This window comes from Macrobrachium rosenbergii, chromosome 45 (assembly GCF_040412425.1).
Source record: "Macrobrachium rosenbergii isolate ZJJX-2024 chromosome 45, ASM4041242v1, whole genome shotgun sequence".
In the NCBI taxonomy this organism is placed as follows: domain Eukaryota; kingdom Metazoa; phylum Arthropoda; class Malacostraca; order Decapoda; family Palaemonidae; genus Macrobrachium; species Macrobrachium rosenbergii.
The window spans coordinates 23,500,681-23,520,024 of record NC_089785.1 but is presented as its reverse complement, the minus strand read 5'-3'; the positions used below and the strand labels follow the sequence as shown (position 1 = coordinate 23,520,024).

General features: G+C 37.6%; 1 protein-coding gene across 1 annotated transcript; it reads left to right on the top strand.

Moving 5' to 3' along the window:
* The first annotated feature begins 742 nt into the window (after window positions 1-742).
* On the top strand, window positions 743-19,147 carry LOC136829784 (uncharacterized). Its single transcript, XM_067088686.1, has 15 exons — window positions 743-806; window positions 2,527-2,634; window positions 3,823-4,018; window positions 4,233-4,753; window positions 5,466-5,594; window positions 6,326-6,409; window positions 7,208-7,318; window positions 8,178-8,291; window positions 9,333-9,469; window positions 9,941-10,045; window positions 10,332-10,573; window positions 11,073-11,251; window positions 12,137-12,243; window positions 12,960-13,143; window positions 13,577-19,147. Exons 2-15 carry the CDS (start codon window positions 2,595-2,597, stop codon window positions 13,972-13,974), a joined length of 2,547 nt encoding a protein of 848 aa, XP_066944787.1. The 5' UTR covers window positions 743-806; window positions 2,527-2,594; the 3' UTR covers window positions 13,975-19,147.
* Window positions 19,148-19,344: the final 197 nt, after the last annotated feature.

Here is a 19,344-nt window from a genome sequence, read left to right as displayed (position 1 = left end):
CTCAGAAGCTTTGCCAACAGACGTTCAAAAACTTTAGATAATATTGGCGTTACAGAAACTGGTTTGTAAACGAAGGAATCAATAAACATGGTTGTAAAATTATAGCATGATTAGACTACTATACCTTTATAATAGGCGACAATGTTACTAAATGAGTTATATAAGGCATTTGAATGAGGCAATCAAATTAATGTTGACGTATAAAAATGCGTTCAAAATTATAAATAGTGAATGACAATTAAATGTTTTTTTTTATAAAAACTCAAGAATCAGAAGTTTTTAGCTATTAAAACAGTAATGAAGAACATTCTCACATCTAAATTGACTTGAATTCATTCCTTACTTTATCGACGTTAAAATCATACATTTCAGTATTACTAAATTAGTTATCAGGCGTATACAAAATCAATATATTTCCTATACTTTTATATATGCTACAGTATATTAATAAACATACAAAGCCTTCAAAACTTGCACCGTGAATCGAACACTTCCTTGTGACTTTGACATTTCAAAGGAAAACATATGGCACCAAACTTCCACCTGACTCGCCAAGCGAATCCGAGAACGTGTCTTTCAGTGGTTATTTACGATTTTAGTAATTATACGGACATTTTATTTCATTTTAAAGATTTAAATAATATATATAACGATAATAAATTGAAATTTAGATAGTTTTGGTGACATTAGACCAAGAAAACGCCGCGAAACATCACAGAAAATTCCCTAATTCTACGCCGCTGAATAATTCCCCTAATCTGATATTTGTTTACATTGCGCAGTTGATGCGGTGGGAGTGACTTTAGGTGATTTATCTCGTGAAATTTCCTTATTTAGACCAAATTTAGCGGCCAATCTTCCTCCCCAAAATGAAATAGAGTGATGAAACATGCGACATGAAGGTTAATCTATATATAAACGAGGATATATTCCATTTTGTCGCCTAAATAAGTCGGGTCATCGTCGGGTTTTGGTGTGACCTCGAAAATTTGACAATTACTCGAGTGCCCTGGGTCATGCGGTCTCTTAGGTCAGGTCGTGGGGTCAGTGGTCAGGATAGGTCGCGTAGAGTATTATTCTGTATCTGTAGTGATTTCGTGCCCAGATTTAGGCCAGGGAAAGTGGGCCATATTTACCTCGACGTGCCCACTGAAGCGTAGTCCCGTTATCTTACTGTGGTTTATCATTACGTTGGCCCGTCGTTATTTTGGGTTTATTATTATTAATTTATTAGGTTTATCAGGCGGATTGAACGTCCTAGATGGTTTTTTTGCCAAGAGCAAGAAGCCTATATATTTTTCCCATTTCTTGTTATTATTGTTCATATAGAATATAGGAGAATCCCCCCCTCCCCCCACGAGGTAAAAAAGAACGTAGTTAAATAGATAAAAAGAAAATTGAGTGTTAAGGATTAATTACAAACAATATATAGCCTGATATATCAAAATAGAATGCTGATGATTAATTACAAATATAGGATATACTAAAAAAAATGGAATGCTAATGATTAATTAGCATTCCATTTTGTTAAAGTAAGTGTTTGCATTATTATGTAAATGAGTTGGGTTTGCTGCCCGGGAAAATGAAGGAATAAACAGTAAACAGTAAAATTAAAAGTTGATAATAGATCAGTATTAATCTTCTAAACTTGAAAAAAACCACAAATTGGAGAACAGATATTTTTGGGAGCATATACTGTTTCTGAGTATTAACCTGGTATCTATCCACCTTTGTCAAAGTCCAGGGTAAACTCATGCTAAGTAAAGTAGACGGCTGCATGAAGAAATTGTTTATTAATGTAATTTGTCGACCACACAATATAGAAATGGGTGTTTATAATACTTTGATTCCCGAGGCTCATACTAAACACGGCGTCCCAAGAAAGTTCCTCCATGTTTAGTACCAGCATCTCGGAGAAGGTGGATACATACCGGGTTAATACCGGGTTAATACCCTGTTTCGGAGCATCATGCCTCCTCATCAGTGTGGAGAAATTAAAGCCCAATGTCCCCACACTGAAGAGGGGGCATGACATTCCGTTATTGTTTGTGCCTCTATTTGCTCTCCAATTTGTTGTTCTTTTTTGAAGTTTAAAGTTAAAAGCAGTGAGTTAGGATAGCATGGTCCAGTTAAAAGTTGAATTTAAACCCAAGACTGTGAATGCCATGATATAGAGCTTGGCAATGCCCTAGGTATGAGTAGTTAAGGGTATGTTAACAGAAAAGAATAATGCGTGCTCTCTGTGAGCTCCCTTGAAGGTCATTCCTTACCCCTGTGGAATCAGAGAGTAAACCTTGCCCTTGAAATTTTGGATGGGGATGTTATTTAGATTCCAGAGTAAAAAGCTTTAATAAAGAAAGTTTGTATCCTTTGCAATAAAAAATTCATTTTCTGAATACTCTATTTTCTCAAGTAGAAATGAAGTGTGTAAAAGTGGATTGCTTGCTACAAAATGCTTCTGAAATTGTGTTGAGAATATCACGTTTTCATTTGTAATAATACTGAAGTATCACGAAATGTTCGCAGGTTATTTTGAGCAGAATGGGAGAGAGAGCTTCAGGACTGCTGCATATTAATGTGTTATAGCAGTTACCATGAATGTCCTGCTTCATTTTGGCTTCTTTCTAAAAACAGGTAAGATAGCTGGTGGCTTTTGAAGAAACTTCCTGTTTGTATTAGAATTAAACTCTAGTGTTTCAGATAAACAACATTGTTTACCAAAACGTTTTATAATTGTTCAGAAATATGGAACTAAACGAAGATTAGAACCACACTAGGCCTTATTCCCTTAACAACTTGAAAGGGTAAGGGGTATTTCTGGCACAAACTGGATTAATCTAAACCAGCCATTCTTCTCATGTGGGTCACTAGTTTTTTGGGCTGCTCAGAGTAGCAACAGCTCATTCTGGCACAGGGCCAGCCCAGTCTGACAACAAAAGGTCGTTGCCATTCGCTTGTTCCTTGTACAGTAAGAATTTACAAAGTAAGAAATACACACATTAAAGAGAGCGAGAGAGAGAGAGAGAGAGAGCTTTAGCTACTGGGGAATCCTTACAGTTTATTTTTATAAGAGGAGAATGGCAGTATAGGTGAGTCATAATGTCATTTAATCTAATATTAACATACTGACATGTCAATACATAATAAAAAAATGTCAGGTGAAAAAGGAGAGAGGGTGCAAGTTTTGCACAGTTGCCTTACATTTTATGATATTTATGTTAGGCGTGTAGACGCAAATCAGATTTTCTGTTAGATAGGTTGCTAAACATCTAGTGTCAAGAGAACAGTAAAAAATTCAACCCATGTTACCAGTCATTTCTTTCATGAAAGTCAAGATGACGAGGCTTGACATCATTCTCTATCCATTTTGTCAAGTTTAGCGAACAAGCTAGTCGTCTTCACGTACAATATAGGATATGAGTTTTTAGCAGTTATTTTATTTCTTACCAGTTTCTGTAATGTTTAAGGCATAGTATTATTTACAGATATGTAAGGAATGTCAGACTAACAGTAAACCAGCTTCTTTTTTCAAATGTTTTCCTTTAACTTTCCCTTCATTGGTTGGCCATTATGCATTCAGAAGTCTTGCATTACTGGTTCTCAGTTTTTGGGTCTTGAAATAAGAATTGATACTGTAATTTCACATTGTCATGATTGATTAAAACTCTCTTCTATAGTTTTGCTCGTAATGACAGGGATGGCCCATTTCTTTCTGACTGACAATTAGATTAAAGAATTCTGTATGGTAGTCTTTACCTTAAAGCTAAGTAAAATTGTAATTCCATGTCTACAGCTTTAGAATAAACTCGCATTCATTTGCAGTGGTTTTATGGGGTGTGGTGATAAAAGGTGACATTCATGGTGTTTTGGTGAACAAGAGAGCATGCACGGCAGGCCCAGCCCATTTCAACGCCACGGGCGGCACCATCACCTCACCGCTCCTTCCCCATGGCCCTCCCACCCAGGTGTCTTGTACGTGGATATTGCATAACCCAAAGAGAGACACACTTATTTTAAGGTAAGTATGTATGTCAGCATTGTGTCTAGTCTCAGTGGCGCTGATCAAATGTTTTGTTTCAGACTGAATAAGTGGTGGTTAATATAACTCTCTCTTTAGTTAACTATTCAGTTCACTTTCAGTTGCTGTTTTTCAAAGCTTGCCTCGTTCCTAAAACTATGGGATCGGATAACGTTTAATTGTAGGACAATTATAAATTTTCTAACATTTACAGCTTCAGCAAATTCGACCTCGACGAAGACACTAAATGTGGGAAAAGGTCGTACGAGTGTTGCCCACACCAGTGGCTGATGATCAAGACTGAGCTGCCTTCACCGCCACGACTGAGAAGAGACATTCCATTAGGAGCAGAGAGGAAGTCGAGCGGCCTCAGTGCCCATGCTAGGAGTGGCAAGCAAGACGGTGATCAAGATGAGGAGGAGTCCATGACTCTGAAGAGGAAATGGCTCAGTCTCTTTCACGGGCCATTTTTGAACGGCACGCTCGGCGATTTCCTCACCAGCAAAACCTCTCGCCACCGTCAGGAGACCTTGAATGGGGAAGGAGATCGTGCCCCGCAAATCGTAATCACGGCCGGAAACGACGAAGCCAAGAAAACGAAAAGTACAAGGAAGATGTGCGGAAAGTCTCCCCCACTGCCAATTATCACTACCAATCCTCAGGTTGCCATTAAATTTTATTCTGACAGACATGTAGAACCAGGTCACCTTGGATTCACCATTGAATATGAGATCAGTAAGTCACTTATTCAGGAAGGTTTTATTCTTATTCAGTAAGCGCTTTTGTACGTTAATACAGCGTAGTTGAAGGCTTTTAGGGGGTATGAAAGCTTGTACGGGGTACTGCTTACAATCTGCCTTTCTATCTATCCCTTTTGGTCTCTTCCTGCTTAGCTGTCCAACTTCTTTAACTTTATATTGCTCCAGTTTTCATATCTTGTTCAAGAACATGATAACTGTATTAACATTATTTTATATAGTGTTCAACTCCAAACAGTGTACAGTGTTATATATAATTACTGTGTGTCACCCTGTACTATTAGGTCACTATCCTGTCTTGGTGTATAGTTATAACATAAAAATTGCCCTGCATATGAATTGAAAAGTTTTTTAAAAGACTGTTTTGATATTTTAACAGCTGAAGCCATTTTCAGCCTGTCACCATTGTTAAAATGACTTGTGAATATTTTTGTGTAATTTTATACTTTTGCTGTGAGAATGGATGCTGATATCACATGATTTTTATACACGTATCTGAGCCCACATTCATGTGGAATAAGCCTCCAAGGAAGAGCAGCTGTCTATATGAAACGAATAGTAAATAAATTAAAGGGAACAAGTAAAATAATATAGACATTATAAGTGGATTGTGTGTGTATATTAATGTTGTTTCATTAATACAGACAAAATTTGTTCAGCTATCAACTTCATAATTCTTTCTTTATCAGCTAACAATTTGACGGTGTGTAGCTCCGAAGATTTTATGTGCAGTGAGCCGCAGCTTTGCATTCCGAAGTCGTGGCAGTGCAACGGACAAGTTGAGTGCCCAGATTCCTCAGATGAAGCAGATTGTCAAGGTTAGTTGATCGGTTTTATTTCACCATTGAGAGGGTTGGTTAAAATTTACTTGGAAGGGAAGAGAGTTCTTTAACAGATCCACGCTTTTTGGTGTTCCAGTGTCAAAAAGCATCGAGATTCCGATGGTACCATTTGTAAAAAACTAAAAAAGAAGATTAACTATAAAAAAGTAGATAAACTATAAATAGTTTGAGATCAAGTAGCCTTTAGATGATTTCTGAAGATTGTTATGCTATGTTATGTTATAAATGATTTGTTTAACCAGACCTCTGAACTCTTGTAGGGTTCGTCTCGGGCTGGAAAAAGGTTGAGGGATGGTTTAGCTTCTTATCCAATGAAAGTAGGATCTGTTCGAAGAGAATGATCATTAATTCAGTTAGCTGAGAACAAACATCTTTGCTTTTTTTAAATTTTTATTTTTAAAATTATATAGATGTAGACTTTTTAGCACCACAAGAAAAGTATGGCAGATTTCCTTTCCATGATACTACTGCATACAATTGCTATTGACACCAGTTATTGCATGTAAAAATGAGGAAAAATTTGCAAGCATTTTTGTAACAAGGAAGACCATTGATAAATTATTTCTCATGATTCCCTTATACAGGAAAGTATTCACCTATGTTACTCATATGTAGGTCGAATCTTTCAAGATGTCGGAAAAACTCATACATTTTAGGTAGTATTTTTGCCCACAAGCAGCTCTGAAATAATTCCTTCCTGTCCACAGCCGGTTGTGCCGGATTGGCCGATAGCGAACGTTGTGATGGCCGCTGGCATTGTGAAAATGGTGAAGATGAACTTGGATGCTTTGGTAGGTTTCATTATCAGTGTCGGACAAAGATTGTGTTTGGTCTCTTCATATTTAGCTGTCTAGCTTCTTTTAACATTTATCTTGCTGGAGTTTGTCACCTTTTATTTTAGAACTGATTATTCAAGAGAACCTTATGCAGTTTTCAGAATGTGGCTAAGTGGTTTCATTAAAGTACTCAGTAATGTTGACAGCAATATTAGGGACAGTGCTTGCATGCATTAGATGGTCATAAACAATGATGTTCAGAAGTAAGAGCATTATGACAAGCAAATTGTAGGTTAGCAGTTGTTTCCTTTTGAAGGCGACTACAGTATTCTCCTTATTAAGCCCCAGTAATACCCAATCAATAATAGTACATTACTGTAATATTAAATGGCGTACGTCTTGTGCCTTTATCAGTGAAAATGTTTTCAGAGTGTTAAGATTACTTTTGTCTTGGTTGTTTGTTAATTGCTTTTATAGGATTGGGTAACAGGTTTGTAAACTCCTGTTTTCTTTGTTTTTTAGGGTGAAATTTAGATTATTTATTTACATATTGACTTATTCACATTTGTGTTTAAAAATTACTGATTATTTTTTCATTAGTGTTTTTTGCTAAAGATGTGTTGAACAACTGTTTACGTATTAATTGCTTAATAGGAATGGCTAACAGGTTTGTAAACTCCTGGTAATTTTGTGTTTAGAGTGAAATTCAGCATACAGTATTTATTTATAGATTAACTTACACATGTGCATTGATTATTTTCTCAAATATATTACCTTCTGAAGGTGGGTTCCTAACTGGGAATTTTATCACAGGGTGTGAGGCTGACGAGTGGTGGTGCGGTGAAGACACTGATTGCTACAAGAGCGCGAGACGCTGCGATGGAATCCCTGACTGCCGGAACCGCGCTGATGAAGTTTACTGCAGTAAGAACTCAGGATTTTTTTGTGTTGTATGATAAATTGTGATTGCAGGACGGTATTGAGAGGTTTTAGACTTGCTCATATGAAGCACAAAGTTCTGACTTTTACTTGTGCCAAACTGTTGTCTGGTTTATTGCCACTGTGAAGGAACATACATTTTAAGTTCTTTGAGAGCTCCTAAGGAGCTTGTGTTGTAAGATGAACTGTGACTGCAGTGATTAAAATGTTTCAGACGTGAATATATGAAGTACAAACCTTTTACCTGCGACTTATACTTGTGCCAGTCTGCTTCATGGTATTACAGTACAGTACTCCCAAAACCAAGAGATGTACAATATACAGGCAGTCCTCGGTTATTGGCGGAGTTCCATTTCTGAGGGTGTGATGATAACCGAAAATCGCCGCTAACTGAAAATCGCGTTTTCGGCACTTTTTCAGCGATTTTCGGGGCTTATCAGCGCCGATTTTCAGTTATCGGCGCCTCTGTTAGGTATGTATCAGTGCCAATACCCAATTATCGGTGCCGATAAGCGGAAATGGGCGATTTTCGGCACCGAAAATGGCCGATTTTCGTCGCTAGACAAGCCCCACAAAACCGGATCACCGATAACCAAGCCCGCCATTAACCGGGGACTGCCTGTATATGGTTTTATTGAAAAGTGTGTACCATTAATTTTCACTGTCCATGTAATTATTTCCCAGAGCATTAATTTTCTTGTACAGTGACTTATACCATACAAAATTACTCTATCACCATAAAATTGCTCTGCCCTATACATTACTATAATTGTGTACTCATATTGGCATTAGGGCCCCAAAATACTTGCTGTAATCTGATGATAATTGTTTACCATTCTTGCAGATTGCTTTAACCAGACTCGTTGTGGGCCAAACTCAGAATTTTGCTACGATGCGAAAACACAGCGCTGTGATGGGATTCTTCACTGCCCAAATGGGAATGATGAAATGGACTGTGGTATGTGTAGCAAGATTTAGCTGTGTGTTTTGTTACTTTTTGTTTTTACTTATTCTCTCAACTTTGTGTTGTAAGTAGAACCATTGTTATATGGTCATGGTAATCCAGTTTTACAGGAAAATTATACATTTCGATTCATATAACAGATTTGTGAATAAAATAATAAAAAATAACCGTAATATTTAGAAAGCTGTTATCTTGGAGTATCAGGAAATGAAATTTCCAGAGATGTTTCAGATCAAGAACGATAAATATAAACAATGCATTAATTAGTTAACAAGTTAACAATAATCTTAATGAGATGCTTTGTTTTAGGTGTAATTATGGGGAGAAATCCCTAAGTGTGAAAGTTCGTAAGTTTTGTAAACTTTTCCACATAAATTTTTATTTTGAAATTTCCAGCTGAAAATTCTTGGCAGCTACAACTTTATCTCTGGAATAAAATTAAGCTAATCTGGACGAGGAATAAAAAAAAATGCAGAGAACTTACATAATTCATGTCAGTTTCTTGTGTGGGTATTGTGTGTGTGTGTGTGTGTGCACATTGTCTCTTGAAGTTAGCTCAGTGGAAGTTGTAAAGCACTTGACGTTTGACTTACATTTTAGTTTTCTTTGGGTGGGATGTAATAACATGGTCATGTGTTTGTCAGTAAAAGTATTTCCTAGGAGACAGAAAAAAAGACCTTAGCTTTGAGTTGTGTCATGCCACCGAAATAAACAGTTCTGAAAACCTTGAATAGTTTCTGAAAACATGAATCCCATTGTGTTTTGTTCATAATTTTTATATTCTTAAATGGATGAATACGAACAAACCATTGCCTATTCCTTTAGGATGAAGTGTTGACTGCTTAATTGCATTTATATAAGGAAAAAGATGACTGCAGTCACTCATTAGTGTCAGGGTCACCGTCTTGTAGGTTTGTCAGTTCAGCGTCCCTTTCATGACCCCCAGTAGCTTAAGCCAATACCATCAGCTTGATTGCTTGCCTACAGTCGTATCTTATTTGTTGCAACTCGTTTCAACCTGTTAATCTCTTGCAGCAGGACACTGTCGTCACATGATTCAGTGCGGGCACGGTGGTGTTTGTTACACGTCAGCCCAGCGTTGCGACGGGGTGTCTCAGTGCGCTGATGGGTCAGACGAAGCCTCTTGCACTCCTCAGCTCTGTCATCCCCAGGTAAGACCTCATTCATTGCCTTATCTAGCATTCAGGATGAACTGATGACGATAACGTGAAAGTTAATATGGTAATGAAGCTGTGTTTGATGATCTGTTGTTATAAAATATTTTAATGAGAAGACTGAGTCCCATTTCCAGACTCATGTGGGCTTGCCGGAAGCATTTATTCTCTAATGAAAATTAAAAACTGTATATGACTATTAGTGACAGTATCTCTAAGAAACTTAAAGGTTGCATATAATGTGGATAGTAGTCATGGTCCGGGTCCATATATATACGTACTTCGATAATAACTTGTGTGTTTTTGTTACGTATGTTAATGTTCTTAATTTACTTGAATAATTTCCTTACCTCTAGCATCTGTTGCTGATTATTTCATTGTAAATACTGTATGCGTCATTTATATATACATTATTATACTGTACGTACATATTTGTAAACGCATACATAATTGAAAATTATTTGACAGCATGGCGCATTTTTGTGCGCGAATCATCGCTGTATCAGGGATACATGGCGTTGCGACCAGTTTGACGACTGTGGAGATGCCAGTGATGAGGAAGATTGCCTTAGGGTATGTAGATTTTGAATTCTAATTTCAACCTTTTAAATTTAGAACTTTCACGTCGTATGTACGTACACCTCTTTTTCATACCATCGTATATGAAATGGCTGTATTATTTTACTTCATTTTTTAGCATTCGGTAGTAGTTTATACAACTAAAACCTTTTCTAGTTTAGTTGTATGGTGCAGCATGTGGTCTCAATTGTTGGGAAGTTATTGCGTTTTTATATCTCAGAAAAGTATTAACTTTACTTTACAGGGAATTTCACGAAAACCCTTCCTAACCTTCTTCCAGAATTCTGTGATCGTTGCGGCAGCAATGGGAGGCCTGGTGTGTTCCTTACTACTCGTAATTGCCGTTGGCTGCACTTGTCGTCTGTATGCTCTGCGAATAGGTCTTACAAGGTACCGACAGCAAGGTTATCGAGGCGGCCGTCGATCCACGCCCTTAGCACCGCTATCTCGTCTGGAGCAGCACCTTTTGCAGAGGGAGCCTCCACCCTCTTATTCTGTAGCTGTGAATGACCCATCAGCAGCGTGAGTCCTACTATTTTTGTGATTTTCTGTTTTGCAAATAGTAATCCTTCAGTAGATCTCATCTGAACAGACTTCCCTGTATATCAATTGTATACATTATTATTATTATTATTATTATTATTATTATTATTATTATTATTATTATTATTATTCTGAATAATGACAATGATTTGGTGGTTTTACTGCAGTGTGGATGCACCCTTGTGAATGTACCAAAATCTTGGGAAGGAAGAGATTGCAAGTAAAATATGAATAACGTATCGTTTTCTTGGGAATTGATATTCAAACCAATAGGTTACACAATCTTTTTCAGTTTAGGCTAATCAGATTTTAAAAGAATTGAAACTATGTAACTTTATGAAAACTAGAGAGTTAGCACACACAACTTTTTTTTCACAAGTGGTTTGTTGGTCTGTCAAATCTGATGAACTTGCAGATGGAGTTGTAATTAAGAAATATGAATAGATTATCTAGACTTATCTAGACTTCCTTTTTCCAGTCTGTTTGGAAGCCGCCGATTAAGTAGGCAGTGGAGAAGACAGCGCCGAAGGCCTCCTGCTCCACCAGAAGGCGTTCGTCCTCCATTACCAGTGCCTATGCGAGGTCATGTAGCAGCAGGACCACTACATACGTACGACACAGGTCCTGGACACGCTTCAAACTTGCTCACTGTTACAGGTAGATCGTCGAAACTTGGGTACACGATAATACAAACCTCTAATATTGGTTTAGATAACTCTCTGGACGTTTTAGTGCTGTTTTTGCCCATTCTTAATGTGTCTTCCTTCATTTTGTTGCATGAATTATGCTTTGAAACATTAGTGATGTGGAGTTTTTGAAGGTAGGCACCAATTTAATTGTGAAATTTCGTTCCAAGTCAGGAGCTTCAAAACTCTTTTGCTACCTATTGTCTAGGATTTTATGTTTTTTCTCCGCATTTTTACAGTGAACTCACTTTATTGTTAAAGTGTTAGATTTGAGAAAATTTGTAAGTTTACACTTTGAATAGTGAAAAGATGCATTTAGTTAGCAGAGTTTCAATCTTGCTAGGATTTGTAGACTCATTCTTCGTAACACTGTCGTTAGTTAATCTCCTTCCATCTCTAAGGCTGATGACAATTGGATCCATAAACTCTCTTATAAATTCCTTGAATTTATAAGAATATTTGTGTCTTGACAATCAGCATGTTTATAGGAAACAACAGGATACATTTGCTGCCATTTTATCTATTATTTATTATTTTTACTTTCCATAAGGGTGTGTTTTTCTCTCTTTGAAATTTGGTCACTCGGTATTCCCTTCTCGCGATTATGATTTCCTCTGTTGATTGGAGTACCTGTGCTTATGGAATGAATAACCTATAAACCTCCTTAATTAATCTCTGTGCTTATGGAATGAGTAAAAACCTCCTGAATTAACCTACCCTAGTTTATAACAGGCCAAATTTCTTGTTTTCAAATGTTTTATTGCACTGTATATCAACAAGATTGTGTTGACAAGTGGAGCGATTTACTTTGATAAGTCCCTTTGGTTATCGAGCGATTTATGCATTCTTCCCACAGGTGGTAACAGTGGGTGCAGAAGTAGTCGAAGTAGTGACGAAAAGGAGGCTGAGGAGGAGGCGAAGGCTTTGACACCAACTCCTGTTCCTCATACCTCAGCTCGTCATGTATGTATGGTATATTTGACTTGTGTTCGTCCGCACTTTCAGCTGATGTTTCCTTTGCTTATACAGTATGTAAGAAGTGTAGCGAATCAGTCTAGGAAATGTAATTTAACAGCTAATACTTATGTACGTAAAAGAAAATTGATAAAAGTTAATTCGTTACATTAACAGCATTCGTTATTGGGGTTGGGAATTTATTAATTTGTGTAATTTTGCTTTGTTTTCCTACATTATTTATTTATTACTTTTATATACAGGCAGTCCCCGGTTATTGGTGGGGTTTTGTTTCTGAGGGTGTAATGATAACTGAAAATCGGTGATTTTTGGAGCTTTTTCAGCGATTTTTGGGGCTCTTTCAGTGATTTTCGGGGCTTATCGGCTCTGAAAAGCTTCGATTTTCAGTTATCATTGCCTCTGTTAGGTATGTATCGGGCGCAAGTATCCAATTATTGGCGCCGATAAGCGGAAATCTGCGATTTTCGGTGCCGAAAATTGCCGATTTTCGTCGCTAGAGAAGCCCCATAAAACCGGATCACCGTTAACCGAACCCGCCGTTAACCGGAGACTGCCTGTATGTATATAATGTACAGCTAGATAATGTAGTGTGCTTTCCTTGCAATTTCACTAATTAAATTTATTTAGGTTTTGGAGAAATCATGGGAGATGTAAGCAAATCTAGTTCACTCGAAATGTTTAACTGTTTTCCTCCCTCTTCATAGAGCCTACCAGAAGTTCGAGATGAGGACGATGTACCTCTGTTGTCTGCTATGGACGGTGAGATGGAAGATAGGGACGATGCCCCGCTACTCGAGGTGATACTGACGTCTGAAGACTCGGCAGACGAAAGTCTGAACGAAGACGACGCTCTGTTGCTGGATGTTACAGTAGGCTCAGAGGGTTCAGGTTAGTTTTTTTTGACATTTTTGTATGAGTTACATATTACATATATTTTGTAACTGGTGCTTTAAAACCCTGTTCAAATGGACTGACTTTGTGTCACATGGTCGACTACAAATTAAACTGAGTGCGGTGGTAATCAGGTGATTGGTATGACCACCTGTAGTGGGTGAAGCCATGTGTCTCATTTGTAGAAAACTTGTACTTCTCTTCTTTTTCAGAAGTGAAAGGTGAATGCACAGTCCCATTCCTTACTGCAGTCTATCATATTAAGCAAGAGTAGCTTCCTACTTGAAGGAAGTGTTTCCTATTACTTAATTTATGCAATATGTGTTTTTAGTTAGTAAGATATAATTTTTATGCTGTTAATTATATTCTACCTGCTTTCTTCATATTCATTGTGCCGCTTCCTCATAACATTTTGTTCTTTTCATTAAAGATTCCGACTTGGACGGAAGAACGGAAGAGGCGCAAGAGGCCAGAAGTTGTGACACCGCTGATAGTGCAGAGTATCCCGAGAGGCTTATGCAAACAGTAGGAACTAATGTGGAAAATCAAGCAGAACAGTCATTCCCAATGAACTCCTGTGAAAATGGTGAGTCAGCTCCGGGATCCTTTGCGCAGGAATTGCCGTCGTCACCAGTTGACGAGGCTGCGGAATACGACGAAGTCATGAATAGAAATGACGGCGAAGAGGACGACCCCAGCGCCTTCGATTCCGCCAGTTTGCTTGGGGATGTCATGACAGACACCAGGGCAGCGGTATTAGCCCTGACTGTCGTTCAAAAACACACGAACGATGCGCACCAGGTGGACACAGAATTCTCATCGGAGTGAGACACACTATGCTTCAAGGTATATCTTACATTGCTGTTGCAACATTTATTAGTTACGAGAAAATACTTCAGATGAAGGTACTGTAGCTTAAATTACCTCTAAGGGTTTAATATTTTCGGCACAGTGTGTGCCAGACAAAACGTGGTGGATATATAAAACTGTGTTTTGTTAGTAATTAGCAAAATGTAGCGTAAAAAATCTTCGTGTTTAGAATACAGATTTGGATGAATGGGTTTTATGTAAGCATTTCTTGAGTTTGGGATTTACTTGCTTCATAATTATTATGCAAAAATTTCAAGCTGATATATGTTCACGGCACTTTTTGGTAGAAGCCTCTTAGAATCTCTTCGTTTAATGTGATCCTAGAGTTACCTATATATATTTTACTTTAGATCTATTGTAATTATTATTATTATTATGATTATTATTATTTATATGTTCAGAGTTTATCATGCGAGAGAAGTGTTGCTGAAGAGGTGAATGGGACAAACATACTAATCTGTAAATAGCATGGTTCGATAAGTGCTTGATGTGAAAGGGCTTTATAAAAGGTAGTTGTAGTTCCCAAGTGGAAGAAGAGGGAGAGAGAATTCCTACCTACAATATTTGTTGTCTTAGGTTTGTATGGAAACCCAAACTTGGTACTAAGAAGTATAGATGCATAATGTTCTTGACATTTGGTGTATCCTAAGTTAGCTTGACCTTAAAATTAGGTGCAATAGGATGTATACTAAGTAAGTATGAAAAATATACAAGCCATTCATCCTCTGATTCGAGCATTGTGAAGTTCAGCTAAGCCAAAATTGATAATGTTTGATATGAATGTGCATGACATGGGTGCGATGTAACTTCAATTAAAGCCATCCTAAACACATGAACTAATCACCTCGTACTTAAAGGAGAGCCTTAATGCCAGGTGAGAGTGGACAAACTAGGTGCCCACTTGCTGTAGAAATGGGTGAAGTAGCAGTTAAAATGGGAATAATACTTTTCACGTTGGGGTAAGGGCCATCTTACGTGAATGCTCTCACACCTTTTCTCACTTCCACATGTAGCGGACGAGTATCATGTAACTTTCCTGCGTTTTTTCCCGTTTGACATCACTATTGTATGTTTGTTTAGTATGAGGAACACTGGTAACAAAAGCACCATTTATGTATGATGTTTGCCACTCGTGGTGACTGAATTCGTAACGAGAACTGCCATGGTGAAGTATTTGTATTTTGGCTCTAGAGATATTACACTAAATTTATTGGATACCTTTATGTATCGCGTTGGTTGAAAGAACATCATTTTCTATTTGTGTTAGTTAACACACTGTTAGCACATAGAGGTTAGGGGTGAATCAGGTTTGGAATCATTTGATCCTTCAGCATTTGAGCCCATCAGAAGGTCTGCTCTTCAGAAGAAATGGACCAGGCAGTGCATGAGTCTTATACTTTCCAGACAAGGATACCTCACTATCTTTAGAGAAGACAGATGTCGAAGACTTTGATTGCCCAGACGATTCCAGGTTGGTTGACATCAGTGGCAGTAAGATCTCTTGGCAAACTGAGGGTAGCATTGACCAAAGAAATAAATCACAAAGACAAGGATACCATTTCATGAAATTCCGGCCCAAGCTATCAGGGAGACGCGAACATCCCAATGGCTAAGAGTTTGTAAAAGGAATGGTAAAAGAGGGGAGAGTTGCAAAGAATAGACCAACACACAGACAAGCACTTGTTGGCTTGGTGTTTAGAGGGTCAGCAGTCGTCAAGTTGTCAGAATGAGACCCCTGTCAACGTTGGTCAGCGTGGCAGTTGGGATGCACTTGATGAACATCAGTCCAGTCAGTAAGGTTATGGATAAGCAAGGATGAGTTTCAGAATCACATCTGTTCAGGGTGAGCACAGTTAGACAGTTCCTAAGCTGCATTCTGGTCTCGGTCAATACTGGCAGAAACCATAGTGTCATCCTCACACACAAACACACATAAGGATGGAATCCTGGACAAGGCTAAAGCATTGCGCTGACAGGGAAGAATGAGAAACCTGTCTTACTTTGACTGCTGCCAGCATAATAGAGCAAACTCATTGATGAATGACTTGTTTTAGACCATTTATCATCTTTGCCCTCTATCGCCCAGGATTTACAAACAGGCAGACACTGAAGAAGAAAACGAGTGACCCATATCTTCAGAGGATGTGATGCGAAATAGGAAAAGACAGTTAAGTTGCTTTAGAGGGGCCGTTCTCAAAACAAATGCCCCGTCGGCTGGATGTAGCAGCTTTAGAATTTTGAGTAACTAGAGAGATTTAGTGAAAGTATGAGGATTGTCATTCTTATGAACAGCACAGACATTCCAAACAGTTGTATTTCACAGGTACATCTATGACTGAGAATCCAAAAGTGAAATATTTTGAGGTATGAAGGGAGTGCTCACCTATCTTGTAAATTAACAGTACTGTACTATTACTTCACTTTTTTAACAGTGATTTTTCAGTTGGTTTGTCTGCCAGAAGTGGATACTAGGGCTTTAATAACAGCGAGAGGTCTGTAATTATGGGACACAGATATGTTTAAAGATTTTTTTATATTCAGTGCCTCATGTTTTAGGATATTATTTGAGATGTTCAGTCGTGGAGAAGCGTGGATGATTTTATAAATATGATTTTGCTTTATATTTACTTGTTATTTCATTTACTGTTATATTGTATATCACCAGGTGTATTGTGGGCTGCCGTAAGGTTTGATTTACTGCCGGATGTATTTCAAGGTAGTGAATTGAATTCAGAATTTCCTTGTGCGTTTATTAGAGCATGAGAAGGTATACAGGTACTTGTTATCTGGAATAAGTTATGGTGGGTGTTTTTGCATGACAAAAATACGTCATGCAACATTGTTTATGTTTTTTAGTTTATGCAGATTATATAAAGAAACTATTTCTTTTCTCCTACACACAAATTTTCCTTATTTAAGAAATAAAATGGATATCTTCTAAGTATAAGTTTCATTATGATTTTTCACTGTTATTCGGAGAGACCTCTTTACTTGTGCAGAAGTGTTTCACTTTTCGCAAAAGCTTTTCCGCCACAGGAGTATAGTATTTCTCAAGAATGATGTTATTGGAAAACAGACGTATATCACGACACCTTTGCAGTTAACGAATCACAAATCTAACTATTCGCGACGTATGGTTTGCCGGCCGTTGGGATGCTTGTCTCCTGTAAGTCAAGTCAAGGATTGATCAGTGGCTTGACAAACTGTACATTTTGGATTGAAGGATGCATTTTTTAGTGCACATCAGTGGGATGTATTTGGATACCTAGCAGTTGTAAATAAATTAAAGTTTAGAAGTAAATGTTGGAAAAACTAACATTCAGATCATGAAAGGACATAGTAAGCATGTGGTATTTGGCACCCTGATGTCAGTATATGCTCATCCTAGGGGCACTGATAGTAGAAGTTTCAGCATAAAGTTTATGAAAGATGCCAAAAGGAGGGAGTTGCAGATATGGCAGATTCAAAGATAAGGCACTGAAGTTACCAGAGATGAAGCCGAGTTGCATTTTGTTCTTCAGTTTATTGTCATTTTCTTTGACAAACCTTTAAAATATTTGCTTCATGAATTTCACCACGGCTGTAAAGACCAGAGGGAGTAAAATCCAAAAACTTGAAAGAAAAAAAACTGAAAACTTAGCAATCTGAGCTTTTATGGGGCTTTCCTTCCCGAAAGTACTCTCTCCAGTTTGTGTAACGGCCTAACTAGAATCTGACGAAGAAGAGTCAGCCAAGCTGTGTCTGGAGACAGACAGTATACAAATTGCCTTTGAATCCCTTTTCCTGTTGAGATCAGTATTCCTAACGGGGAAAAATAAGGTCGATGTAAAGTTTTCAGTAACCGGTACGAACAGAAATTATGACAAAGCAAAACGTCCAATTTGTTTTTCTTGAAGCAGACAATTTTTTATGTTCCCCTTGTTCGTTCTGTGGCATTCCGAAGACTTAGAATGTTAGAATATATGTTGGATTTAATTGAAACTGAATTGAAGGACTAAAGCGAGGATAAAGAGAGAAATATATTAGAGCACTGAAGTTGCTACATTCTCAAGAGCCTTAATATAGTGGACCCCCACTCTTTCGCGCATCACTTTACTGTGGTTTTTTGTGGGACATATCTTTCTCTTTTTCGCGGGAACTTTCACCAATTCGCGAATTTTTCTATGGACCGTATCTCTAAAATTATCAGTAATTCGCATTTTGTCGTATTAAATTGGGCGGTGAACTGTTAAAATAGGCAGTTATAAGTGTTTTAGTTTAAGGGGTATAGGGTATTTGGCAGTTGTAAACAGTTATAATAATTTTTAGAGGGGATTTTGAATTTTTGCTGATTTTGCATTTCCGCGGTGGGTTCTGGAACCTATCCCTGCGAAATAGTGGGGGAGCCCTATCAAATATACTCCAAAAATCAGAGTGTTTCGGTAAAGAAATATAATTTTGAAATTGAAGAGTTGCCGGAAGGTGAAAAGGAATACGTAATTTAGAACCCCGAAGAGGAGAAATAAAACTATACGCTAGACGTGTAAAACGAAACCTTACCAGACTCAATAAATATAACTTGAAGGTACTAAGAATTAACTTAAATATGCAGAGAAACACAGATGGCTTATGGAATCCATTTCTCTTATGGAGATTAATTTTTTATAAATTGTGTCTGGATTTTGTGATCTACACAATCAGGGGATAAAAGGTTTGACTTTTTATAACCCAAAATGGCGTTGAACCAAAATACTACCTAGCCAAATATTTCAAAATGTCATAAATTACCGTAGTTGTTAAGTTTGAGACACGAATTGTTTCGATGCCTTATTTTGCTCTCTAATTGATATACAATTATAATTTCAGCGGAGTAAACCTCGATTCCGATAAAAGGAAAGCCGTACGATGGGAAGTCTGTTACAGTTGTTATTTTGTGAACCTGATTATATAATGGATTTCTAGGTTTAGAATTTTTCCTATTCCCTTTCTGTATGTTATCCGTATGGAGAATTTAGATGCTGTACAATATACGCCGTTTGTTTATAAACCAAGATTTCCCACTGCAGTCACTAGATGTTTCCATGCATTTTTTTATGTGAAGAGATAATGTACTACTTTTGTTTCCTGTAATATACCTAAAAAGATGCGTTTACACACTTTTTTTTGATATTCCCTCTACTTGTAAGTCCCTTGCGCACAAGTACGTTCTTTTTATGCGCGATAAACTACTAGTAGGCCACGAAAGATTTTCAAGTACTTGCCTGTGGGATACCTGTAATTACAAGAGAACGTCAGTTAATTCTAGAAAGCAGATATTTATGCAATCCTGTGAAGGTACAGACTACTGTT

Excerpts from the sequence above, each read along its gene's own strand:
- LOC136829784 (XM_067088686.1), top strand. The coding sequence starts at position 2,595 with ATGAATGTCCTGCTTCATTTTGGCTTCTTTCTAAAAACAG. Across the intron at positions 6,410-7,207 it reads AGATGAACTTGGATGCTTTG|GGTGTGAGGCTGACGAGTGG; the intron begins GTAGGTTTCATT and ends ATTTTATCACAG. Across the intron at positions 9,470-9,940 it reads CTCAGCTCTGTCATCCCCAG|CATGGCGCATTTTTGTGCGC; the intron begins GTAAGACCTCAT and ends ATTATTTGACAG.